We start from the raw sequence: 26257 nt of genomic DNA, 5'->3' as shown, positions 1-26257 counted from the left end.
ATCATGTGCTTTCCAATGGTCTAGACAGTGCCTCTTGCTTTCTTTTACAGAACGTGATATTGCAAACTGGCCTTTCAGTGTCAAACCACTTAATATTGTTTATTTCTTCTCCAAGGACTGGATCAGTTTCATCTCATGATATTTTTCAGTAACAAGTTTCACACACACGAACTCTGCAAATCAGAAGTAATACATGGCCACTACTTTGAGCAGATCAGTGAAGAAAGACCTAGTTTTAAGAACTTCAGAGCTCCAGAGGACAGGTTTCAACTTTGCGCTTAGTGAGCTAGGAAAAAATATCCATCTCACCATTAATCACTTCTTGGCGCTTGATTTCATAGGGTTTCAGCCCCATCAACACTTCTCGGCTCACAAGTTGCTGCCAGTTGGGAGGGTCCATGTCCATGTCAAAATCATATAGCTCATCTTCACTTTGTACATCTGTGAAACCAACACTGTCCATCCTAACGTGAAAAAATATGTCAGATACTTCCCCTTTTAGGCACAGATGTACGGGAGAAAGAAGAGAAAATCTAAGTATTTGTATCTCAGTTGTAAAGCATTATGAATATGCTCTCCATAACAGCTGGAGGCTGTTAGATATCTGAACCTATAGGCACATTTTCTAATTTTGCCCTTTACAGAACTAAGAGAAAGTATCTGTTGTTACAGTATTTCCATAACCCTCCTTTTAATGATATAGATAAAATAATGTGAAGTCAAATATCAAGCTGGTGAAAGGGCAGAATACAATTTCTTTCCTCCATCTATCTGCAGACACAGAGCTAACAGCAATACACAGATTTAAAAAGAAAATGTGGAAATCTCAACTCCCTAACCCATCAATTCAAATCAGTAGATACAACAATCACTATATTTCACGCATAGATCAAAGGGCTTATCTGCATATGATTCACTCCACCTGTCCTATATACAGATGCCAGTGTCTCATTTCTTATATGCGTTAAGAAAAGGAAAGATCATGCAGACAATTGTACTGGCTCAGAACAATGAACGCTACTGCATTCTACTTCATAACCTATTAAAATCTAAACAAATTCAGTGAAGTTCAAACATTTATAAGCATACTCACTTGCGAAAAGGCTTTGGTGTTCCCATGTCAACCATTCTGCAAAAACCGAAAGAAATTAGTAGGGAAGCTTATGCAAGAATTTCACCCCAATCAGACATTCAGCATAACTTCAGAGTAAAGGCCTAACCTCCCAACTAGAACATTTTGTCCATATGTCAGCCTCACCCTCCTGATACACAGTTTTCTAGTACTACCATAGCAGCAGACACAGACCAGCATTTCCTACTTCTACCAATAATATTTAACAAAATGATGTCACTAATAGTTTTATGGATGAAGCTTCAACAGCCATTGTCACATCAACTCTCTTCCAAGGCTCAAGCAACCAGGGCACCATAGTTACCTCTCTGATTCTCCCTCCTCCTCCTGCAAGTTTTCCAAAGGAGATGGGAATTCAAAGGTATTATTAGGTGTGCGGGGTGTGCCATCCATACAGTCATTAGCAGGTGGAGCTTCTCCAGTCTGCTTCAAACCTAGACAGAGACCGTACCAAATTAGAGTACATAAGAGAACTTCACAGCCTCATTTCAGCTTAGAGTTGGAGGAACTGAATTCCTAGGTCGGTAAGAAAAATCTCAAGTGACAAATGTTTCCAGATGACACTGACTTGTGCTTACAAAAGCAGGCACTTGAGACTGGTTTTTTTTCCCTGTTAGATGATCCAATGCCACAGTGATAGAACCCACGTAACAACAATTTCTGGCTGTGACAAGATTTCCTAATTTGAACCAGAGACTAAGTCAGAAAAGATGACTAAGGCGAGGAAGATCATGTCTAATGACATAAAAACATTTCCTAATTTGTCAAGTTTGTTGCATCAGAACTGTGCTTTGCACATCCCATTCACAACACAATCTTTAATCGTTCCTCTTTACTAGTATCATCCTACCTGTTTCGCTGTCCTTGCTTCCCTCTGGAGAGGAAAAGGGACCCATTGCCAAAGGAGACATCGGGTTGGCAGCTGGGTATGGCGCATCTGTTCCATCACTGGAGGACCCACTCTGGCGCATCTTGCTAGAATCTGGTGGCTCTGGGCTAACAGAAGATGCTGTAGGTAAGTGCTTTGGGTGGCGGGGCTTCTGCATTTCCATGGCTCTGCCAACTAAACAAACATAGAGCAATTATATTGCTGAAAAAGCTTTTACCTGTTTTCAGCGATGAAGAGAGGAAGCATTTCAGGACAAAATTAGGTTTGTGTGTCTTCAAAAACATGTTTTAAAAATCAAGAAGTTTACTGAGTACTCTTAGTATGGATTTTTAAAAGACAGCAAAGACTTTATCTGGCTTTCAGACTAATAGTTAGGGAACATATATTTCCTTGTCTGACATACTTGCACTGCTATCATGTCGACTCGGTCTCCTTGGTGGGCCCAGAATATTAGGAAAGCCTCTTCTCTTTCCTTTTTCCTCTCCTTCTTTCTCTTTCTTGATACTTTGCTGCCGTTAACATAAAAAAAAAAAAAAGCAAAGCAAACAGATCACTCGTTTCTTCAAATTCAGTTATTTACTGAGATATCGACTAATTCTTTAAAACTGCAGGAGTTTGGTACAAGAGAATTTTATTTCTAACAAGTTACTGAGAGGTCAACATCCTGCAGCATCAGAGGCAAAGACAGCCTACAGACAGACTATGAGGTGTGCATAACAGGGTTAGCAGCAGGGAGACACACATCTGGTATAAGCAAAAACTCACACACCCTGGTTTTTACTTAGCAGGAGCTAGAAACCACTCTCCTCCCTAGGGTAAGAGACCAATTTACAGTGACCAGTAGCACCTTGTTTCGCTAAGGCACATCATCTTGTGACTCCAAACCTCCACAAGCATACAGACTCTAATCTGGGAGAGAGAAATACAACTTATCTTACCACTTCAGAAAGGTTGCGAACACTTGATCTAACCTTTTCACACTGTCAGTACAGAACTGCTCGTAACAGTCTTGACATTTCAAAGGAAGATGGAACGCTGATGAAAATAAGTAGCTACTGTGACCAGATACACCCCCATATGTGGGAGACGACTGAACACACCCACAGAGATGGAGTTTTGGTGGAAAAATTCATTATATAACTGGGATAGTGTGGGAGGCAGGAAGAGTACCTTTCCTGCATCATGAAGCATGAGTTTTTGGGCAAGGTTTGCAAGAAGAAAACTAAAGTATGCAGGCCAACAGCCTGATTAGCCTTAATGAGATCCTCAAGTGATTCAAGGTTGTATTGTATGAAACATTTCTCACCCAGAGTTTTAATAAGGCTAGAACTGTGAAAAACAAGTAGTTAGAATTCAGGCACACAAATAAAGGAAGAAAGAAGGCAACTCATTTCTAATTCACGTGTCTGAAAACATATGTAGAACCCAATTTCAACTGTTAGGTTTTCTGTGCAGCTCAGTAATCCCAGATCCTCTTGATGCTGCAATAAAGACTGTAAAATCATACCAACTTTGAATGTGTCATGCAAAAGTAGAATCTGAATTCTAATGATGCACCCGTGCTGGGCAGCTTTAAACAAATGCACTCTGGTCACAGCACTACTACCTTGATCTTTGGCAAGAAACCAATACGGCCACGCTTCTGCTCCAGGTTCCGAGGTTCTTTAACTTTGACTCCCAGGTGTTTCATGTAAGTAAGAATCACATACTGCATTGTGGAACTGCCAAGTATATACAAAAAAAAAAAGAAGATGGAGGATAAGGAGAAATGTATTGGGGAAAACATATTTTGTCAAGAAAATGAAAAAGGTCAAATGCAAAGGTTCTATTGAGAAAGTAACCATTTTTAGATTAAAAGAACTTGGCATCTCTATTTTTTTAATATGAAATGAACTATCACAGACAACGGGACAGACTCAGCCAGTACCAGAATTTGCCCTCTTGTAAACAAAAGACAGACTATATGAAAGGCGTACCAGCTTAGGAGGTAAAAACAGGATTTTGAGAATTACATAGAAGGTCCTAAACTGATAAACTAAATACATATTTGAAGTCACATTATAGTTTTGAGTTATGGTAAGAATAAGTAACAGTGAAAGGTATGGTTGCTGTAAAGAGTCTAGTAAAAGCTACCCAGACAGCTGAATACATACAAACTGAACAAGGCAAGGCACATAAAGAAAATAAATGTTAGACCAGATGGAAACATGTACAAAACAAAACCAAAAGAAACACGAACTCTCAGCAACAGTAACTTTTTCAGACCTGAAACAGAGGCAATGAACTTCAGAATAAGAAGAGGTTGAGAGCAAGAGGTTGATGCTCTGAATTCAAATTATGCCAGGGCATTTAGAAACTTAATTTCTGGCTAAAGCCAGCAGAGGGCTGTCTTGTTCTGCTCAGCAGAACACAAGAGCCAGCACTGGGGTTCTTACTTCACAGACTAAGCCCACACAACTTCCATTACCTCTTGTCTTCTTCCAAAGGCTGAGATGTCATCCTAAAAACAAGAAAGACTTTTAAAAAGAAACTCTAAAACCAATTAACACCCAGTCATATCCACCACAGCATCAGCAGTTGTGTTCAAAGTGTCCTTTAGAGTGTTAGAAAGTCCGGGGGGGGCGGGGGGGCGGGGAGTAAACAAAAATGAAGGTTCAGCTGAGAAAACTGGATTCAGCTCACATTAAAAGAAAAAAATAGATTCTGAACCTATAAGTTTCTACAACCCAAAAAAAGGACTCTGATCTAATAATGCACAAGCTGACAACGAGCGCATTAACTCTGCTATTTGAACAGTAGCCTCCTTGAAAAGATACATGGACTTTACCTAACTATTAGCTTACTTTTGGCTATCATTATTCAAACATACATTGATAGCAAACAGGAGAAGCAATGTAAACATAGTGATTTCAGATTGCTTCTAGTTCCTAATTCCTTGCTCTGCTGTTGTCAGGTTCAGAGTAGAACCTTTTTTACCTGCCCAGTTATACTTGCTGTTACTCACAAGACTTCCTCGATTTTAGCAATAATCTGCTCTGCACATGCTCTTTCCTTCTCCACTGCATTCCGGTCACGAACCCTTTCTGCATCCAGCTTGGTCAGCTCTCCTTCTGCCAGGGTCAATCCCATACTACGTTTCTGCCTAAAAAATGGGGAGAGGGAAGCATCACTTGAAATTGAATACTGACCTGTAACAAGGAAAAGCAACCTCTTGACATTCAGAATGTCAAACAGGTTTCATTATCGGTTTCTGTATGAAAATGGAGAAGCCATGACATTTCTCCATAACATTTGCACGCACCGTAAAACATAGCTAAGATAGCCTTTGGAGGGATAAAGTTCTATGATACTTATCAAGACAGGCAGCCATTACAAGGGTCAAGAAAAAGTAGTTACTCTTTTTGCAGCATCCCAGGTTGTGTATTTGAAGCATATACTTGAATTGAGACATTTTTAGGTAGAAGTCCATTATTGAACACTTGTCTTGGTGTAATGTCTCATGTTGGCACAGAGCTCTTATGACTCCACATGAAAGGGAATATTAATTATCAAATTCTACTAAATGCCCATGACAGCTTTCTACAGTGGATTATTCTGTGCCCAAAGGGGAGAGAGAAGGAAAAAAGGACACACAAAAAAAAAAAAAAAAAGCTGATTATAAACACAATCAGTAAGAAGGATTTATATAACATCACCTAAGTAAAAATATTCTGAAATTGCCTCAAATAGCTTCAAGGAATGAAGAATCCAAGTTCTAAAATTGATCTTGCAACTGCTAATTTGCAACACAGTGTCAAAGAACATTCAAGGATTGATCACAGGGTGACCCTGGAGGCCCTCTCCAGTGGTATCTTCCTATTCAGTCCCAGATGAATTACTATGTCCCTCAAGTTTGGACTTCCCCTGTATTGGACATGTTGACCGAGGGCAGGTATGAATTAAACAAAAACTACACAGACAACTGTTGTTACCTGAAATCCTCCAGATTCCTTTGAACTTCTGGACAGACTTTATCTTGCATAGTTTGTATAAACTGGCGATGAAGCTCTTCAGGAAGGAGTTCTGGCCTTCGTCTGTCTGTAAGTCAGAAGAGAAAAGTTAATAGATTATGCTTTTGAGAACAGTCCTCCCCACCTTAGAATAAAGTCACTCGTGTATACTTTAACCCACCCTAGAGTACCCTTTTGCCTTTCACTTGCTGATAATACCAACTTCAGTGCATTAAGTGTAAGCAGCTTTGGTCACATCCACTATCATACTAAAAAATGTACATGCCAATGTGGCCAATGCTTCCCACCACTTATGCATGTATCAGAGCACACATTATGCCCTCCCCAAGAAACATAAGAAGTATTTATTTGTCTCTCCCTGTAACACATAACATGTATGTTTGAAGTAACCCCAAGTGCATTTCAGAAACTTGCTTGGACTGCCTCAGACAGTAGAAACTGCAGAAATAGATACCCGAGGCAAGAGGACCCTACCTAGTTCTAGGGAGATTTCATCTGGAACTTGAACTTTTAGATTCTGCAAAAGAAAAGAAAGGCTGGGAGAACATACACAACAAACACCACCCCAATAATGCTTACATATCACAAAATTATTTCTCCTATTAGACAACACATTCACCATGATTTACTCTGTTACCAGGCACCTGAGGCTATCCACCATTCATTTTGCCATATTCACTGGTAACACTTAAACAAAAAAACGGTTTATTTTGAAGGACTTAAATAACTCCTTAGGTTTTTCCAGTTCAGGAGAGTGGAGAAAAGTAAAAGTCAACTTGCTAGGTATGCTTGAAAATGAGAGAAATGACTGGAACCTACTGCAGCTCGGTCCAAGAAGAACTGGTAAAACTCAAGGAAGACACGCCGAGTCTCTTTGGAGTTGGTCTGCTTGTACAAGTCTGTGTAAAGGTAGCACAACTGTGGGAAATAGGGGAGGAAGAAATGAAGTGATACCATGAGAACTCTTCTAACATCCCTAAGTCCAAGTTTCCTTTAAAATATTTCACGGAATTCAGCATTGCTGGATTGAAACTCTGGGGGGAGAGGGGGGGAGACCTTCCCCATAGACAAATAATCTCACCACCTTAGGGTGGAATGAAGTGCTTTCAAGAGCTAAATACATTTAGCTGTTTACAAATAAGTACGGGAGAAACAGTTCTCTTCGTGCTTCTCTTCATTTATCTGAAATACTCTTGTGCCTACACAGGATCTGCATTTCTCTCCTTGCCGATCCAGCCATGTCACTGACAGTGCTACACAAGAACAAGGAGATCCTGATACACTCTGGTTAAGACTACCAATATGGGCCAGGGATACAATTTCAGAACTTCTTACCAATGCTGCAGGATCAAACTGGGACACCACATGATGCAGAAGAACAGCCAGGTGAGCTGGGCGAGATTTCAGGAGCTCAATGTTTTGGAAACAGCTGCATTGTCCGTTAATCTGTAGAGATACATGGAAACTATTTGAATAATTCAAGACAGCTACTGTGAGAAAAACCAGGAAGCTTTGTTCCAACACCTTAATTCCTTGTTTGTTTAATTAAAATAAAACCTGATCAATTCCAGAACCTTTGCAATGCCATTCTAACATCCCAGGAAGAGCTTACAATAGGAGCACTTCTTTTAAATACTCTCCTGAACACTGAGTACTATATAATGAAATATAATTCAGAGCAAAGGACAGCTAAAATAACTCAGAATAAATATGTCAAAAACCATGGCAACTATACTGCTGTGACAGTAATACAGAACTTCGTAGAAACTAAATAAGCAAAAGAAAATGAAACAAGGCAAATTAATTTCTAGAAAGCTTGAAGTTATGAGGAGAAAGAAAGAGTAACAGAAAGAATCAAAGATGGCATATTGTCATAAACTCTCCAAATGTCTTTACTTGGCCAGATCAGCCATAACAGGAACCACATTCTCTAATTCTTAATTCACCACAAAGAACTGCTCAATAAAAACAAGTCATGGAGAACTTGTAGTTTAGACACAGGAACAGAGTTTTGGTCGAGGGGGAAAAGTGGCAGCTGAGGCTAAAAGTCATTCCCACCTGCTCCTGTTCAGTGTCAAAGTCATCATCCTCTGCTCCAATGATCTGAGGCCCCACGCGGGATAAAGGACTTCCAACACTGGACTGGGAATCCTGGGGTGAGTCAGAAGCAAGGAAAGAGAAGGGGAAGGAAGGGAAGGAAGAAATGTACAGTGCTATTACTCTCTTGGCACAGTAAACCTTCTTTACCAAGTTAGAGATGTTACTATCATTTTTATTTTCCTTCTCAAAACTCAGTGGAAACCCATGTGTCTTTACTCAACCTTGTCCAAGTCTGCAGTTACGAGATCCCCTTACAAATGCTTCTCCCAAGTTGCAAGCATTCAGAAACATTAAATCGGATGATCCAAAACCAACTGCATCATCTACAGACATGAGCACATGTGCATGTGGCACATGACAAATGCCATCGTAGTATAAATGAAGAAATATGACTTTGGAAAGTCAAGCAGATGAGGAAAAAAAATACTTCAGAAGTCATCTTAAGGAAGATAATACTACATTCAGATAGGTATGCACTTCCTAATATATTCCACTTTTACCTACTCTTGAGGCTATCCGTGATAACGCCAGCCTCATAATGACTAAATATCCTAAAGAAAAGATTGTTTCATCTACTGCTGGACTCAAGGAATAAAATATGTGCAACTGCACTACGAATTTTAGGTCCAGCTATTTTACTGCTGAGTATATATTTCTCACCTCTAAATGGGCCTGCTCTTAAGCTCCATAAACATTTACTCAGCCAATTGACTTCCCCTGCACGATTTTAATTGCATTTTGTTTTCTAAAACAAAGTTTATGCATGCTCCTTCTAGAAAGTGGGGGGAAAACAGCAAGGATTTAATGGGCCCATTACAGAAGATGCTGTTGAGACACTTTGTGTTTTATACTCACAGTATCTTGAACCTCAGTCTTTTCTGGGCTCTCATCTGGATAAATCCGCTCCTTCAAGCCACTGCGAGGACTCTGGGAAAGAAGGAAGTTCAGTTCTGGTAAGTACCAGCAAATCCAGGAAAATGAGAACTGCACAGTAAGTTTTTCCGCCGCAACAGCCAAAACTTCTCCTTTCTCACAGAGTGAGCTGTTCGACAGCTGAGGTATGAACAACCAAACTACAATGTGTGACTTACATGCACAGTTTCAAAAAGAAAAAAAAAAGAAAAAAAAACCAAAACCCCAACCAAACGCAGAAGCAGTTTCAGTAAGAAAGCTAGTGACATTGAATAAGAGCAGAGCTGTAAAATCTACTAGTGCACCTGTCCTTAGCTTTCTCTTAGCTCTCTCCACCTCTTCTGACAGTTTATGTAGTACCCATGTTGCTAGCTCTCTGACTAGGCCCTTTTCTCAACATCCCCTCTGAAAATGGGGCTCCCAGCAATGGGGTCAGTTAAGCTGGGTGTAGTCTCACCAGTGCCCAGCAGAAGGGGCTAGTAACTTCCCTCCACCTGCTGGCAATCCTCTTTTTCGTATAGCCCAGTAGACACTTGGCTTTATTTGCAAAAAGCATGTGCAGCTGGCTCATCTTCAGTAAAAGATGCGTTCACAATAACACCCCGGTCCTTTCAGCTAGGCTACTACTCAGCCTGTTGGTTTCCAGCCTGTATTGATGCATGGAGTTATTTCACCCCAGCTGTAGAACTCTGGACTTCTTGTTAAACTTCAAGATGTCTCTTTCACCCCCAATCCTAAAGTTTCTCAGGGTCACTTTGGATTGAAAAGCTTGAATGTTTGGTGTGTCAACCACCTCCAGTCATCAAACACCATCCACAATACTGACAGGATTAAGCTTATCAGGAAGATAGCTATGAATTTTGTTCTGCGTTTATTCTATACAAATGTGGGGGATATTTAGTCAGATTTGGAGTGGGAGGAGGAATGTTTTAAAATAGAGTCATATATGTTCACATTTTGGAGGCATATCTGACCCACCTTCATTTCACTCCCAACTGCTAGTACAAATTTAGCTCCCACAACAAACTTAGGCCGACACCCAAGTACAGAGTCTCAATTCCTCTGCACTAATTAGATAGTGACTTAATTAAGGATTAGGTGCTAAGGCACTCCAATAGAGAGACCATACAAGCACACAGATTGATAACTAATGAGTGAACAGACTAAGAGCGTTTACTGTTGGCAATAATTGAAGCTTATTTGGTAGAAGCAAGGCTCCTCCGCACTTTCATGGCAATTTGCCCACTGACTGGATTCTGAGTCACAGTTACTGCAATTGGAACATTACCATACCCTTAAAGGATGCTCTAATTGGCATCTCTGAGTTCTGAGAAAAATGCTGGCATCCATCTTTCTTTGCCTGGTTACAGGGATTGTGCCAGGAAAATCTAATCCTGGATAAAAACCCAAAACCCACACTATTTCTTTCCCCATCCCTAACGGAAGTCCAATATAGTATGTTTCCTCAGGGAAATATTTTTGGTGTGTACTGAGAAGCCTATTCTAGCAATACATAGTGTTACAGAGTACATATGTATGATACACAGGACAACACAAACATGAAGAGTCTCCACAAGAAAACCAAGTCCAAAAGGTATAGAAGCAAAGACATGGAGCTGTTCGAGACTCACATCAGCAATGTCACTGTTTGGTCGGGAGGGGCTGTCACCACTGTAATCCAGTTTGCTCACACAATCCCCACTCTCTGCCTCCGCTTCACTGATCTGCAGCGATTCCGTCACAGACCTGGAGGACAAGACTCCGTCCTAAAAAGATAAAGTGAGTTGGGAGGGGAGACAGCACAGAGCAAGTAGAATATTTCAATATTTCAACAATCCTTAAACATTAGCTGTTTCAAAACCCAGTTAGTTCACATTATTTATAAAACTTTCTTCATGTATCTAGAAAAGGCTGCAATGTTTTTCTAAGAGAAGACACCAAGTTTTCAGGACTTATTATATTATGTTAACACTATAAGCAGAGGAAAAAGGGGAAAAATAATACCACCTACTTTTTTTCTTCCCAAAAGCAAAAGCAAAGCTGTTTCAAGCTTCCAGTTATTCATTCTCGACTGTAAGAATGACTTCACAGGTTTCTTTCAAGTTGTATTGACAGACAGACTAATAAACACATCATAGTTTACACTTCCCGTTTTAAAAGGAGTTTTTCACAGATTATTTGAATATCCATTGTAATGTCTACTTCATATACTGACATTGCACTGTATTGCTTGACAGCCTCTGCAAGCCTAACTACAAGTCTCAACTCTAGAGGGTGCAATTTGCCTGTACAAGCACAAAAGAGCATGGCAGGGAACTCCTGCTTGCCCAGAGTACTATCATCCCCGAAGAATTTTCACCTGGAACACACCACAGAGAAGCCTGACAGATTCTGTTACCTGAGCACAGCCCGTGGCTTTGGACAACTGCTCTTGCAGCTGAGGAATATGCTTCTTTGTTTCTTGTATCTCTTTGAGCAGTCGTGTGGTAGGGGATCGGCTATACTCTTCCTGCAGAGACTGAAAAATAATTTTATGAGCTTTCTCTCAGTATCTCCTCAATGTCAAAGCTTTGAACTACAGCCTACTACTAATCTTCATTCCATTACACATTTTAAATAATAAACCGCACATCAGCACACCTACCAAGTAGATGCTACAGAATGTCCATTTTATATAGCTCTCCTCTCTCTCATGTGCCATATGAAAATAAAACTCTAGAGATTTATTGAAATCTCTCAGTGAGTCAAAGATGCTTACTTGACCAAGGATTAGATCAGATTGATGGATATGTACATTTCCACTTAAGAAAGCTCCCACAAACTTTTTCTTACTCTGCCAAGGATTAAAAATTCAAAAGCTGGTAAGAGTGACTAGAGCTCTGGTGTTAGGCCAGTATATAGAAAAGCTAAGGTAAAACACAAGCTATGCAAGGGAATGTTGAAGATGCTGCTAAGTAGTGATTCAACAACCAATCTTTGTATTTACATCATACTTTCCTCCCCTCCCTCAAACTCCTGCAACTCCAGTACCTGCAGCCGCTCCTGCTCCTTCTGTAGCATCTTTCTCAAAATCTCCACCTTCTGGTTGTGGACAATATTATTCTCCTCCTAGAAAATATGAAAAGATTAAGGGTCGTTTTTTTGGTGGAGCTGGGAAGAAATATAAGGAAAATGGATATGCCCACTTTTCATCTACTTCTTAAGCATGGACTCTGAAAAGCCCCACAAGAAGCAATTCAAGTTTCTAAATCTTATCCTATGCATTCTTTCCTACTTTTGAACATTGCTATCAACAGTAAAAAAAAAAAAAAAAAAAAAAAAAGACAGACCAGAAGTGTTTGCTTATTTGCTTTCCCTACTCTTCTTTGCCACATGCCTGCACACCTTAAAATCCACTTTTTAACAAGTTACAGCATGACTGTCTTGGACCAGACAATGTATAAACTCACATCATACAAACTGCAGTGTATCTTAAAGACAACCTGTGAATAACCCCTCAACTGTATTTGTATTACCTCAGATGAGACTAGATGTTTTTACTTGCAAATGTTTTTCCCCATGTGATTAAATGCCCACTGGGTGGCAGGATAAATATTCCAATTCCAATTTGTGATTTGTGCAAGCAGCACAAAACAATTCAAGAAAAAAATACGTGACTACATTTCTTCTACTGCTATGGTGGTTCTTTGGAAAGAGAGCTTTAAATCTTACCCCCACAAGCACTGGGCTAGTAATCCTTTCTGCATTTCCTGATGTACCAGGTGAATGGGGAGATGTCATGATGGGAGACATATGCCCAAATGCTGCCAGATCCACTTCAGAATCAGCTAATGGAATCTGGGGCGACCCCGGTGGGCGCCCCTGAACAGTGAGAGCTACATAGGAACCCGCTGCAGGGAGAACAAGAACAATTCACATTTCAGACACACTTTCAGATTTCTATAGTTGCTGTTTCTCTGGTTGCCATCTTGCCCTAGAGACAAAACTTAGACCATTCTTCACCCATTTGTTCTTCAAACCAGAGAACCCGAGAGCACTGTCAGCTGTGTTTTAGAGATGTCTGTTTAAATTTCAGGTAATCCAAAAACTGTCATGATAATCACCCTTCATAAAAACACACAATCCAATTTCTAGTCTATCAGGTTGCATTTACAGTATACATATGCTCATGCCACTAAATCAACTGTGCTAGGGTGGAAGGAACCACTACCACTTTCTTCCTTGTCCAAAGAATATCAACCAAGACGACACTTCCTTTAGAAATGCCAGTACTTTACAAGCATCACACAGCAATCTACGTTAAGAGTGCCTGAATAGCTATGGTATTTGAGGTGGAATCAAAAGATGGGAACACACGTAGGCAAGGTTTGATGGTAACTTCAAACATCAAGCTAAGGAGAAACTGCAGAAGCAGGTATCAGCTCAAGTCCGAGATTTCAAAACTACCCCAACTTCCTTTCAGCGTTTCATACACACCCTTTATCTCTCAGCATGGGGCATGGTTAGACCTTGTCCTTGTCACCTAATAGCTGAATCGGTCATTGGTCCTTTAAAATTATACCTTTCATGCTTTAAAGGAGCACAGTGACAAAAACAATGACCTGCCTTTACTTACACTTGATCAGCTTTACCACCTCCAAATGGTTTGAGTGTGTTACAAGAGTGCCATTCACCTGGGGGTAGGGAGGAAGAGAAAGTTAACAGTGTTTAGCTACTGATTTCCAACCAAAGGTACCCACACACTACACAATAAGCACGTAGAATGAGGAACAGTATTTTTTTTCCCCCACCCCGATCTCCATTACTATGTCTTTCAAGACACTAACAGATAAACAATTTATCCTTCTAACAGTTTCTCAGTGAGCAGAGCTCTGCAAAAAGAAAACTATACACACATACCAAAGAAAACCAAGCAACCAACCAGGAAAAAAAAAAAAAAAAAGCAGTAAGCAATCCACTCTGACTGGGCAGAAAAAAAATTAGGGTAGCTAATTTAATTCACTAATTTAAATGCCTAGTTGAAGTTCCAGCTCTGTGTCAGTAGCTGCTGTAGCACAACCATCATTTTGCAACAATAGTTCAGACAGTCTTTTTAGTTACTGACTTGATCTCTTAGTTGTTGAGACTAAAAGAGGACATGGATCTCGGGGCAGTTAGGGGAAAAACAATAATCCAAGAAGAATATTTATTTACAGGTATTTATTAATAACTCTCCGTTCCTTCTCTCCCCTGCCACTTCTGTTTTTATTGTATATGTGATACTTGAGCCTTGTAGGATGCTGAACTTGCCCATAAAGTTCTGAAATGAGAGTGGTCTCCACAACAAAATTAACATTCAGCAGGGGGCTTTCAGTGGTTACTGTTTCAGTATCCCCAGGACACAGAAACTTAGACCATTCCTCTATCCCACAGGCAAACGCAAACATCACAGAAGACATATCAGTAACATTCTTTCAGGGAAAGAGCACATTTAATACAAAGGATCCACTTCTCTGATGATTTGAATGCCCTTACCTTAATAATTCTATCACCTGTTTGCACTCCAGCCCGCATGGCTGCTCCATCTAGAGGGGCAAGAAATCATTTAGTTCCAATTTCAATAGAACCATTCAAAGCGAAAATGGTTTAAGCACTTCTGCAGTTCCACACGAAGCTACTTCCCACACTCACGCAAGCTTCCTCTGTCTCTATCACATTAAAATATCTGAGTATCTAGAGCAGTTCTGTTCTCATTTTGCAGTGGACATATCAAGCCACAATCCCACCACATTTCAAGGAGTCATTTACTTCCTTTCAGACACAAGACATCAGTTTCCAAATACATCAGACACTGAGGAGGCGATTTGCTGCATCCCAATGGTGCAACACTCTTTGTCCTTGCACATCTATTCCAAAGCTACAGCCACCCCACCTGTGAGGAAGGCATTTGGAGTTTTCTCCTCCAGCTCATACACATGTTTCTTTGATTCACATGAAAACCCTCTAGGCTGCTCTCTGGCTAGCACATTTAGCAAGTCTGCTTACCTTCTTTGACGGACTGCACGAAGACTGGATTGTCTCCGCTGACTGTCAGCCCAAATCCGTTTTCATCCCGTTGGATAACAACACACCGTTGAACAAGACCTGCATAAGAAATGTGGGGAAAGGGCAGAAGAAAGAGGAGAGAAATACAAAGAGACACATGCTAGGCATCAGTCCAAAACCTTATCCTCCTAGATAATCACAGAGCACTGAAAGAAACTGGTACAGCACAACAGAGGGAAAAATATATGAGAGACAGAAACAGGGCATCAGTCCAGAAACAGACAGGAATGTCAAGACAGGTCAAGCTTATTGCTTCGGTTACACAAAACAGAGATATACAACAGCAGAGATGCAGACAGCTCTGACACATCAGACACAACTTGAGGTAAAAGCAGCTTTTAAAGAGCAGCAGCTATGTACATGAACCAATGAGCACAATTTCCCTTTGTCTGTATTAATAGTTCTTCAAAGTACGGTAGAGGGCTGTCATGTTCCAGTACACATCAAAACCACCAAACAACTTCTACAATCCACTCTAAAAAGTAAGTCACAAATCTCTCAGACTAACATCAGCAGGTTGGACTAAAACAGATTCATTGATCAGTAGTTCTCCCAATTGTCAGCAAAAATCTCAACTCGGGGCACCTTCTGTTTCAGATGAGAATATCACACAGAACCAGAACAGCAGCAGTAATGAAATACAAGCCATACTTGCTACACTGAACAAGACTTCTGAAATCAAGACCATGCTTCCCCCTGAGCTACTGAAGTACAGGGGCAAAATCCCAGGAGATGCAAGTTGGAATCTGTTCCTCCTTTAACTTGCTGTGTGACATCAAAGGCAACTTGTTTTGTTTCCCGGTGTTAGGATTACTCAGTATAATGTGAGCATAAATACTGTTGCAGAGATAAATGTACTTAGTAGGTGCAGCATTTTGAAAAACTGAAATGTTGTGTATGTCTATTGTTCACTTGAAAACAAAATAAGGGAAAAACAAAACAAAGCAATAGTCCTGGCATATTCACTGCAGACCACTTTCCTAGGAGCATCTGCAAAAAGCCTACCACAATGAAGGTATCCAGAAAAGTGACTTTAGGAACTCTGCAAAATGCTTCACGGATGTTCTTTTATTTACCCAGCAGAAACTACTAGCTACTAAACATCACTGTTATTTCTAACAGCTTGCATTGCTTCTTCATTTCTAAAGCCTTTCATTCTTACACCAGCATCTTGAGAAAGAACTGGAGTTCTCCACAATCAGATACCAGAATTGTAGTAGTTCCATTTAGTATGGAGGGAGCAAAGGGAATTATGAAGATGCTGTCCCAGCAAGACTCTCTTTTCTGGAATAATTTTTAAGGAATGAATTGCAACAGAGTGTGGAGTCATACCCATATCTTAAATTACTCTCGCACCACTAGAGCTCCTTTCACTTCTCTGGAGCAACTCCTAATGGAAATCAGGAGCCTCAAGTGAAAATACTGTCTGCCCAGTCAGCCCTGTTCTCCTTGAGTGTGGCATATTGAAAATGGGCGTGGGAGTAGTAGAAAAGAGGTTGCATTCCAGCACTTCTGCAGCAGTCTGGTCACAGTATCATATCCCACTAACTCACCTTCTGCTGATAAAGTAGAAGCAAGTTATGCCATACACAGCGATCTGCAGTAAGTTGATGGAATGGATGCAAGGTGAGAGCAGACAAGAGGGAAAAAACCCACCACCTTTCACACCCTCTTTATATGGTTAAGTGAAAGAACATGCCTCTCCCTTTTGTACCTCCCATTTTTCTATATGGCCAAGCTTCTTTAAGTCTCACTTTGCAAGAATGATGCCCCAGGGTGGGGTGTGGGAAAGGGAACATATGCTATTTCATAAAAACAGCTCATTTTAAACCCCACTGCCAGACGTACAGGTTTTATGAGTAAGACACTAACTAATCTTTTGACTCATAAGAGCTGTCCTTGTTTAAAGGCACAGTATAGCCCTGCGTACCTGTTGCTCTTCCACTGAATTTCTTTCTTTTCCAGAACCAATAACCCTTAGATCTACTGATAAGCTTTCTCCTTGAATGAACCTGATGCCAAAGCAGAGGCAATGCAGTAGGAGATGCAACATAAACTGACCTTACAGAGTGCAATTTAAGTTCCAAGAATAATCAAGTTAAACTGTTTCACACCACAAGTCTCAATTTCACCCAAGACCACCTTTTAATTTTAGAATGGGGAGGCAACTGAAATTAGGACAACTTGAACCCAAATTAGTCTGTAATTGCTTTTTCCCTGCATTTGTTTCCTTCAGGCAAGAAGCAGGCACTTAACCCTTCTCCTAAACACAATATAAAAGGCTGGAACAAAGTCTGTATAGGCCAGCTGAGAGATACCGTGCTTGACAGAGATACACAACAGCTTTATAGTGGTTTTAATGACGTTATCTGGAAGTTTTCTGAAGATAACACTGTTACCTGCAGAACTAGATCAGCTTTGATAGCACTCCCTGTCTGAACCAGGTAGGCTAAAAAGAGCAACATTCAAGTGCTCTCTTGTACTCTGCAAGGGAAAAGTAGCAAAGAACCTCCCCAAATCTGTCATTTGCTCACTTTTGTTCTTTAAGCAAAATACATTCAATTTGAAATCTGCTTAGTGGTGGAATTTTAAGACCAGAGCAGCAATGTTTTCATAACCCACGTCTTGTACCTTGAACACCTCATTAGACACTCTGGAATGGACTGAAAGGAAAGCCACAAACCACTGAGAGCCCAATGACACGCAACGTAAAGTTTTCTATAGCTGTTACTGTCATGCCTGGACATCACAAGTACATACAGTAACTCTTACATTAAATTACTAACTAAACCAACTTCACCCACTTTAATTAAAGTTTATGAGATTGGGGCAACACTGAAGAGTCCATATTAGCAAGTGGCAATCAGCTTTTCATTCACCTTTTTTGCTTTTGTGTTCCAATTCTTAGCATTCCCTGGATGAAAATCATGAGTCATTCATTTTGAAATATCTTACCATGCTATTTCACTTTTTCCAGCTGAAGCTTAGTAAAGATTACAAGGTCAACAGAACTCATCATTGATAGTACTCAAAATCAAATCAACAATAATCTTATTCCCACATTTGCTTTCACATGACAGTATCCTGATGGCATGAAATGAGGAGACGTCACTGTAACTATGCTTTAAGTACACAAAATCAGACTACATGTTCATATCTTGAGTGGATTCATAAAATTCTGTGGAGAAAAAAAGTGTTAAAAATCCTTTTTCATCCTCATGCATATGATAATTCCCCAAACTCATTGGTATAGCCTCAAGCCAAGAGTACAGTAAAGCAGCTAACCATGTGCTGTAGTTAAAGAGGTTTAAGATTAGAAGTAAAAGCAGTTAGAAATTACCAGTCTCACAAAAAAGGAATTGCAAGAAAAGCTAAGACGATCAACTCTTCAATAGGTGGCACTATTCCCTCTGCGACGTCGTGGCTCAGTTCTCCAACCCCTTACAAGTATGCTTTTTGGATAACAGGGAAGGGTAAAGTCCAAACTTCTCAAGGTCAGTGACACACCGTGGTAAAAATGATTGTCTCAAACAGTCTTGCCAGATACATTTTGTCTGTCCAAGAGCTTCTCTAGTGAAGAGATCATTTACCTTCTTCTCTTCTAGACATCCTAAATATTTGGAAGTTATTCAATAAAATAGGAAATCTTTTTCTTAGCAGTGCATAACAAATAGAGCAGGGGTTCATTCTAAAAACCTGACTCACTAGAGAGCATGGAGACATGAATTACATCTCCCATAATACAACATAGCCTCTCCTCTGATCAAACTGTGTGGGACATGGCATGGAAGGAGACTTGTGAACTATAACCTCCCTGGAGGCATGAGGCCACAATGGGAAAATGCAATTTAACATAGTGATTTGAAATGAATCATTCAATAAACAAAAACAAACTCCTTGGGGTTTTGAGAACGTCCAAATGTTTCACTTCATTTGGGAAGCTTTATTTCTGCAAAATATTTTCAGAAATGCTGCTCCACAAAATAAATAAAACTATCAGCTTTTATAAAGAAAATTTCTCATAGGATGGAATTCCGAATTTCACTTAGTCCTAGTTATTACTGTGATCTTCATACCAAATGCCATAATAGCAGCATTCTTCAGATTCTTCCACTAACCTGGCAACAGAAGTCCTGTAAAGTCAGTGCAAAAACTATATTGTTTGAAATTAGCGCAGTGTATAGTGTCTTGATAAAACTGTTAATAACAATGGCACTGAATACCATTCATAAAACAAGACTGGGAAACCTTTCCAGAAAAAAAAGAACCATGTATTTTAACCATGATAAATAGGACTATCTGCTCCCATAGCAACGATACATTCAACCCCTGTGGTCGAGTGCCCCTTGCACTCACAGCTGTTTCTGGCTATTATAAGGGTAGTGATGAGGGGCTCCCAAGAGTCCTTTCAAGAGTTGGGGAAAATGGTGGCCACAACATAAAGACACAAGGCTGACAAGAACTCGAGAAACAAACCAGGAAAAGCAAGTTCAACTTAAAAACATCTGAACAGGTGTAAACTCTGGGGTTTCAAAACAAAAAGATTTTAAAACCTTTCCCAGAGTTGGTGAGCACATGTGAACGAGTATGTATATGGTCTAGTCTAATATTTGGGCCAGAAACTGATCATTACTAAATAAAAAGGAAGATATCTTTGGAGAGCAACCAAGTCATGGGGGAAAGGGAAGAGTAACTGATATCTCACCTACCACCCTGAAAGCTGATTTCAATTTTAAGTTCATTTAAGAGACAAGAATTCTACTTCAAGAATCAGCTATCAGGTATTGTGGGAGGTTATGGCACTAATTAGTAAAATTATAACATATCTGAAACTTACACTCCATCTCTCTCCTGATCATCTAGATTTTGTTGAATACACAGATATGAGATGGTTGGATTTATGGAAGAAAACATCTCACTCAAGTTTCATGTCGCTATAGATCAACTTCTGTATATCAGAACAATTTCCCTACCTAACCACTCTGCCCCCCCGCCAAGCCATTCATATACTTCAAGTAATTCTGGTCTCTTGCCCCTTAATTAAGAATTTCGAGAGATAAGAACAAATAAATACACAAAAGCCACACCTCCTCTTCCTGTTGTCATTCAAGACTTTTCTATTATTCACTTTCCAATGGCTAGCCAAAGAAAGAGCCAGCTACCATCCAGTCACCATCGAGAAAAATATCAGTACAGTATTTCTACTTGTAGGTTTTTAAATAGTTCGGTCCCATCCAAAGCAAACAGCAGACTTCTCTACACATACCACAGAACCTGGGAAAAGTAGAGGGTAGAGACAAAAGGCAGGGCAATGCCCAACACAGCAAAGGCCACTGGAAAGGAAGGATGAGTGGAAACTGCTCCCATAGATACTGGACATGGATAGAGCATCTGCAGGAAACTTCGGGGGAAGTAAAGGCTTACGTTCGGAAGTTATGTTTCTTTCTGCCATACATGAAAAACCAGGACACTGTGCAGACTGAAGGAGAAGTATAAACACAGATACATTCCATCAAGCATACCAAATGTTTCCTGTAATTAACCTACAACAGTTTGACAGCACCTCCAGTATATTATGGGTAAGCAGCATTAGGCAAAAATTAATGCAGGTTCAAGACATAGGGATCAAGTCAGTCTGTGCTGTCACTAACCAGCATCTATCTGGCAAGGAGAAGAACTGGTAAAGGCTTCAACGCAAGCTCATCAGAAGCATCATCCCAAAATATATGCTTTTCAAGCAGGCCATTTCCCTGTTCATTCTCTGAGCATGGGACGAAGACATAGAAGCTGCAGCAAGCCAGGTCTCCCTAAGACAAGTTTCCAGCTCTACTGAAGCAAATCACGGCACTCTCAAAACGTGTTTACAGTTTCTGAGGAACAGGACCATCATCTTGCTTCTTTTTTTTTTTTTTTTTTTTTTTTTTAAAGAAAAGCATGTGATTCAAAATTCCAGGGAAAGTTAAGGGATCTCATCTTCACAGAAGGAACAGATCACACCTCCCTAAACTGCACCAACTGAAGGGCTTTTGCTAACACGCCTATGTTGGTTTAAAAGGAACTCTTCAAGGTTGGTGTTTTGGGGGGTTGGGGGGTTTTTTTTTGCTTTTATTTTTCAAATGTTCCTTACAATCAGAGCTATGACAGCATCATTTTGTATTACATAGGTGGTTTAAGAAGTTGGATCACAGCCATTAACACCTGGCAGTTTTATTCTAGTGGAATGATAAAGCTGATACTGGAACAGTCATTGCATCTGTCCAAAAGCCCACAGCAGGTTATGTAGCAAGCAATTTTCTCCACTGAGACGAATCAGAAAGTATCACAGACTGTTTTAATTATCAAGGAAAAAAATGGGAAAGGAAAAGAAAGGCAACCCATGGCTGGAGTCAAGACAGAGCTGAACATGCACACTTAGAAACATGAAATGTAGCAGTACTAGCCAGATTCAGCCTAGGTGCAAGGGTCTTAAGAAGCTGGTAGGATCCAAAAGACCACCCACCAACTTGTGAAAACTTATTACCTTGTAGTTTCTAAGATACAAGTGCAAATATCTTTAGAGATCTGAAATTCAACAAGTCATTAACATAAAGGCAGGATGGAGAGTGTGTCACAGCCTGAAGACTGACATACCTGATGTGAGCTAAAGAAGGAAGATGAGCAAACAGGCTGTATTTGGTAGACAATCTTTCCAACAGCACCCGTTATGGTGTACTGACAACATAATGATATGTGGGGCTACTCCTATGCCAAACTGTTATATGTCAATTTGTTCCAGCCTACAAGCCCACAACACAGTAGTAATACACAATACAGGACTGCCAGGGAAGTTACTCCCTCTTCAGAACAAAGAATGGTGAAGTTCATATTCTTACATTTTTTTAAATTATTTACAGACACATTTTTCCACTTCTGTGAAACATGAAAAGGAACTGACATGAGATCCTCTACAAATAATGCAAAAAGATGAATTGCTGGCTCATCCAGATTAACCTCCACAGTTAGAGCAAGACACAGACTTCTCTACAACCACAAAACTCTTCTGGAGTCCAGCATAAGCTGTGTCCTCATACAATGCCAAAAATACTCCGTGGCACAAGATCTCCAAGAAAGGCAGCCCCAGCAAGTTTTCCCAACTATCAACAGATAACAGGAGAATCCAGGTGACAGCCTGTGCTTGCCAGGTACAGGTTAGTTTCCAGCCACTACAAAAACTACAAGCTAATAGCAACATTTAAACCCAGTCTCCCACTCCCTGCTGCAGAGCCAACCATGCAAATCATGTAAAGGATAAAAGCCTTGGGTACACAGACAGAAAGCATGGAGCAGACTGCAAAGGTGCAAGGCTGCAGCAGCTGCTTTAGCTTACCATACGTCTCGGATCTACTCTCCTCTGAACTAGACTTTGTCTTCTTGGAGGAGCTATCTGCACGAGAGCAGGAGAAAAGGAGAGAGAGATATAGAAAATATGGAGACCAAACATGACAAAAAAAACTTCATGAAAAACACAGATTGATTTATTAGGTTAAATCGTGCAAAACACAAATAAGATGTGAACAAAACATAGGTGAAACACTTGGAATAAAGGGTGAATAATACGAGCATGAAGACACAGGTAACACCACAAAGAATCTATTACAGAATCTAAGACACAATAAAAGAAGTTCTCTGCAATGAACTATAGAAAGTATTCTGGATAATAAACAGTCCAAGCATAGAAACCTTGGTAATGGTTATCTCCAGAGTAAGTAACTGACATACACATAGTAGTTCAGCATTCTGAATTCACCCCTTAAAAAGAAAATAATTTTATGAAGGCTACAGTACAGAGTTCATCTAGCAGACCGGATTACAAGCATCATAACAGTGGTACTAGGTAACAGCTCTCAAAATTGGAAAGACTTTCATCAAATTAAGATTAGAGGATTCCTGAAGTTTCCTTCTGAAGAAAACAAATTCCTTCTACAAAACAGGTCCATAGCCTGAGACGTCCCCCAACCTGAAATAATTTTACATTACCTATTCACAAGGACAAAGGAAAAGAAGACAAGCACTAATTCAGGTTTTCTCCTTTACAGATTTTTTTTTTTTAAACTGACATTAAAAGCCCATTTTAATTTATTTTGTGTACACTAGGAAGTAGTCATGCAGCTAGTGGCAGAAAGCATTAACAAACAGGATGGTTTATAAACATCAGCTTCAAATGCCTTGTGCAAAAAACACATTCTACAAGTTCTACCACCTTTACATTCAACTCTCATGTCTTCCACAAGCCCCAGGGAAAAGACTGGACTAAACAGCAGAATGCACAGACATGAAAAACGCACATTGCATGGGGCCAGGAGGCTCAGACAAGAGCCTGTCATGCATTTCATGAACATACACAGTAGTCACTGGGTTAGTGTTTCAGAGAGAGAATGAAGAATCCTTTCATGCATCCTAATTTCCAAGACAGCACTGGACAGGCTTACCAAATTGACCCTAATTTAACCTTTTGGAAGGTTAAAAGGAAAAAAAAAAAAAAAAAGGATAGCATATCCTTTGAAAATAGACATTTATCTTAAAATATATCACGTTAGAAAGTACAAATTCACTTTACAAATGAGAGGTGGATCAAAATCCACTAAGGCTCAAAAAAAATTCCAACAAGGAATACCAGCCGTAGTCGAGCCTATAACATCTCCAGTTTCACACTTCAACCAAAACAGCCAGAAGAACTACTCACAACTAATTACAGTATTTGCCTACTGAAATTTCAGACTGACTTTTCTGAAAGAGGAAGTAGTTATAATTATTCACTGATACCACCAATCTAGGTTTATTCTTGCACAGTTAACAGCTGCTTTGTAGATGAGCATGTTTAAAAGCAAGCCCATATTCATTTCAATGCCTGCACGCTTCAAAAAGACTCAAATGCAGAACAACACAACTCTGAAAACCACATTTGTTGACATATTAAAATAATTTTTATTCCAATCCCCAGTACTTTTCAAATTGAAGTCTGGATTTTCACCTGTGAAATTTTAGGACTTTACCTGTTGGATCAAAGTCGTGCGTACTACTGCAGCGTTCAACCTTCTGTTTCTTGTCAGCTGGAGACTCTCTGCTCAGAATGCTGCCGTGTCTGTGTCAAACCAAAGCAGAGGATCCTGACTATCATGCCACAGAAGCACTGCCTAACTGGTGAGGCTCTTGGAAATAACCTTAGCTAGTTCTGTTTGCTAACAAGGAATTTAGATTAAAATGTACACATTAAGTTCACCTAAAAAATTTATTCCCACTGAATTTAAGAGGGAAAATGATCTCCCTCAGAATCTTTAGGAGTGTACTCAAGGTTCTAGAAACAGTCTCGTTAACCTTTGAAATCAGTAACAGGAAGTGCATTCTCTTTATCATTCAACACCAGGCCACATTTTATTTTAAAAGCAAAACAAATTAAAGTTACATAAAACTGAAAAAACTCCTGAAATCTTAACTCTACCTCCTCTCCCAGAAAACCTTACATATCTTTGTATACAAAAATTAAAGATTTAGAATACCCCCCCAACAAAGGAAGAGTCTGTACATCATGCACCAACATAGTGTCACTTTCTCTGACCATCTCAAATCTCAGGTAAGATAACCCACCAGTGTACGTACCAGAAATGCAAATGGTTAACACTATGCCATGCACTTTAAGCACCCCACCAACTATATTTTTGGCATCCTGTCCCGATCTGGAAATTAATTTCCTCACATCTGTTAATGGGTATTGCTATCTGTGGTTGTACATTATTTTTTTTCCTTTTAAAAGCATTCCTCTTTCAAAAAATCTGTATCATAATTTGCAATACAGATAAACAGTCAAACTTCAGTAACTCACCTTGTAGGTTTTTTGAGAGGAAACCTGAAAACAAGAAAGAACATAAGTTTAATGAACTTTTTTTGTTTCTCAATATTATGTTTTATATCAACACTAATGCTTAAATAAAAAACAGTTATTTTATACTTCTGTAATGCCTTCACAAGAGAACAAGTCTTTTTTATTCTTCTACTTCAGCCAATTATTAGCCCATTTACAGTTGACTCAACTAAGTAAAGAATTATAGTCAATATGCTTAGGGTGTCAAACAAAACTAAGAACAAAAGCAGGATCTGTGCTCTCAAATCCAGCATCTAGTAGGTCTGTCTTTCTTAGTATAGTAGCTCATGGATCATCTCATCTTCCTCTCATAACTAGTTAAAAACACTAAAAATTAATGTAACTTGATTTTTTTGTCCTGCTGATGGACTGAGTACCTGGCACCTAATGAAGGTCCAAACTCTAACTGAAAAATCTCCTATAGCTGAGATATTCCCGTTACCTCCCTCCTAACATGGGTTCTATGGTATCTAGTAACACAGGACCTCAGGCTGACATCTCCTCCCAACAAGATTTCTAACTATTTTCATGAAATTGTATGAACTTGCCATCTTTGAGACAAGCACAACAGAGTGAAGTTAAGTTGAAATTATATTAACTATTCCAAATATTATTACCGGGACATGCAGATAAAACAGGCAACACAAACCTGCAATTAAAGGGATAAAGAAGTGTATATGCATTTTTTTAAGTAAGGAAAAGATGTGGGACTTGTGAAACTGAGATTTTTTTTTTCCTTGGATTACTGCAGAAAACTGACAGAGCAAAGCATATGCCATCCAGCTTACGGCACGAACTTCTACTTTCATAAAGCAGAACTAGTTTTTTCTCAGAACTTGTCAGAAGTTCAGCTCCGTTCCTACTTGTTAAATGTTTTTAGATCCTTCGGCTGGAAAGCAATGCAAACGCTTAGAACTGTGTGTATAAGAAAAGAATAAATAACTTAAGTCACCTTTTATTCTAAATGAAGACATCTACAATTATTATAGCCAATAATTTCCCCCATATACAGAATAGTTATCCTTATTGGATTCAGTTTCTCCTATTTATACAGGTTTTCCAGGTAGTAATGGGGTAAGTGTTGGAGAGAGGCAGGGAAAGAGATTCAAGTAAAAAGAAATCTAATACCACAAAAGTTAACAGGGCGTTAAATGACTCAGTTAAAAAAAAAAGTTGGGTTTTGTTGTTTGTTGTTTTTTTTTAACTCAGCTTAGTTTAAACACATCTATTTT

The 26257-nt window shown here is 39.6% G+C and overlaps 1 protein-coding gene across 5 annotated transcripts in view; it reads right to left on the bottom strand.

The window, feature by feature from the left end:
* Nucleotides 1-26257, bottom strand: part of ARHGEF12 (Rho guanine nucleotide exchange factor 12) — an 81308-nt gene that overhangs the window by 22898 nt on the left and 32153 nt on the right. For 2 of the 5 annotated variants that reach the window (XM_069788066.1, XM_069788068.1), the window contains exons 2-25: nt 24987-25010; nt 24160-24248; nt 22494-22550; nt 15068-15166; nt 14558-14607; nt 13659-13716; nt 12755-12933; nt 12074-12151; nt 11442-11561; nt 10675-10809; nt 8987-9058; nt 8090-8182; nt 7367-7477; nt 6851-6949; nt 6506-6548; nt 5993-6098; nt 5026-5163; nt 4489-4521; nt 3625-3742; nt 2425-2530; nt 1983-2195; nt 1437-1566; nt 1094-1129; nt 310-464 (exon numbers count right to left, since the gene is read on the bottom strand). In XM_069788066.1, the coding sequence (XP_069644167.1) occupies nt 310-464; nt 1094-1129; nt 1437-1566; nt 1983-2195; nt 2425-2530; nt 3625-3742; nt 4489-4521; nt 5026-5163; nt 5993-6098; nt 6506-6548; nt 6851-6949; nt 7367-7477; nt 8090-8182; nt 8987-9058; nt 10675-10809; nt 11442-11561; nt 12074-12151; nt 12755-12933; nt 13659-13716; nt 14558-14607; nt 15068-15166; nt 22494-22550; nt 24160-24248; nt 24987-25010 (2342 nt within the window). The remainder of the gene's footprint in view (nt 1-309; nt 465-1093; nt 1130-1436; nt 1567-1982; nt 2196-2424; nt 2531-3624; nt 3743-4488; nt 4522-5025; nt 5164-5992; nt 6099-6505; nt 6549-6850; nt 6950-7366; nt 7478-8089; nt 8183-8986; nt 9059-10674; nt 10810-11441; nt 11562-12073; nt 12152-12754; nt 12934-13658; nt 13717-14557; nt 14608-15067; nt 15167-22493; nt 22551-24159; nt 24249-24986; nt 25011-26257) is intronic. The other 3 variants (XM_069788067.1, XM_069788070.1, XM_069788071.1) reach the window with 3 other exon arrangements.

Source organism: Haliaeetus albicilla, chromosome 7 (assembly GCF_947461875.1).
Source record: "Haliaeetus albicilla chromosome 7, bHalAlb1.1, whole genome shotgun sequence".
In the NCBI taxonomy this organism is placed as follows: Eukaryota; Metazoa; Chordata; class Aves; order Accipitriformes; family Accipitridae; genus Haliaeetus; species Haliaeetus albicilla.
This window is presented reverse-complemented; position numbering and strand designations above follow the sequence as displayed.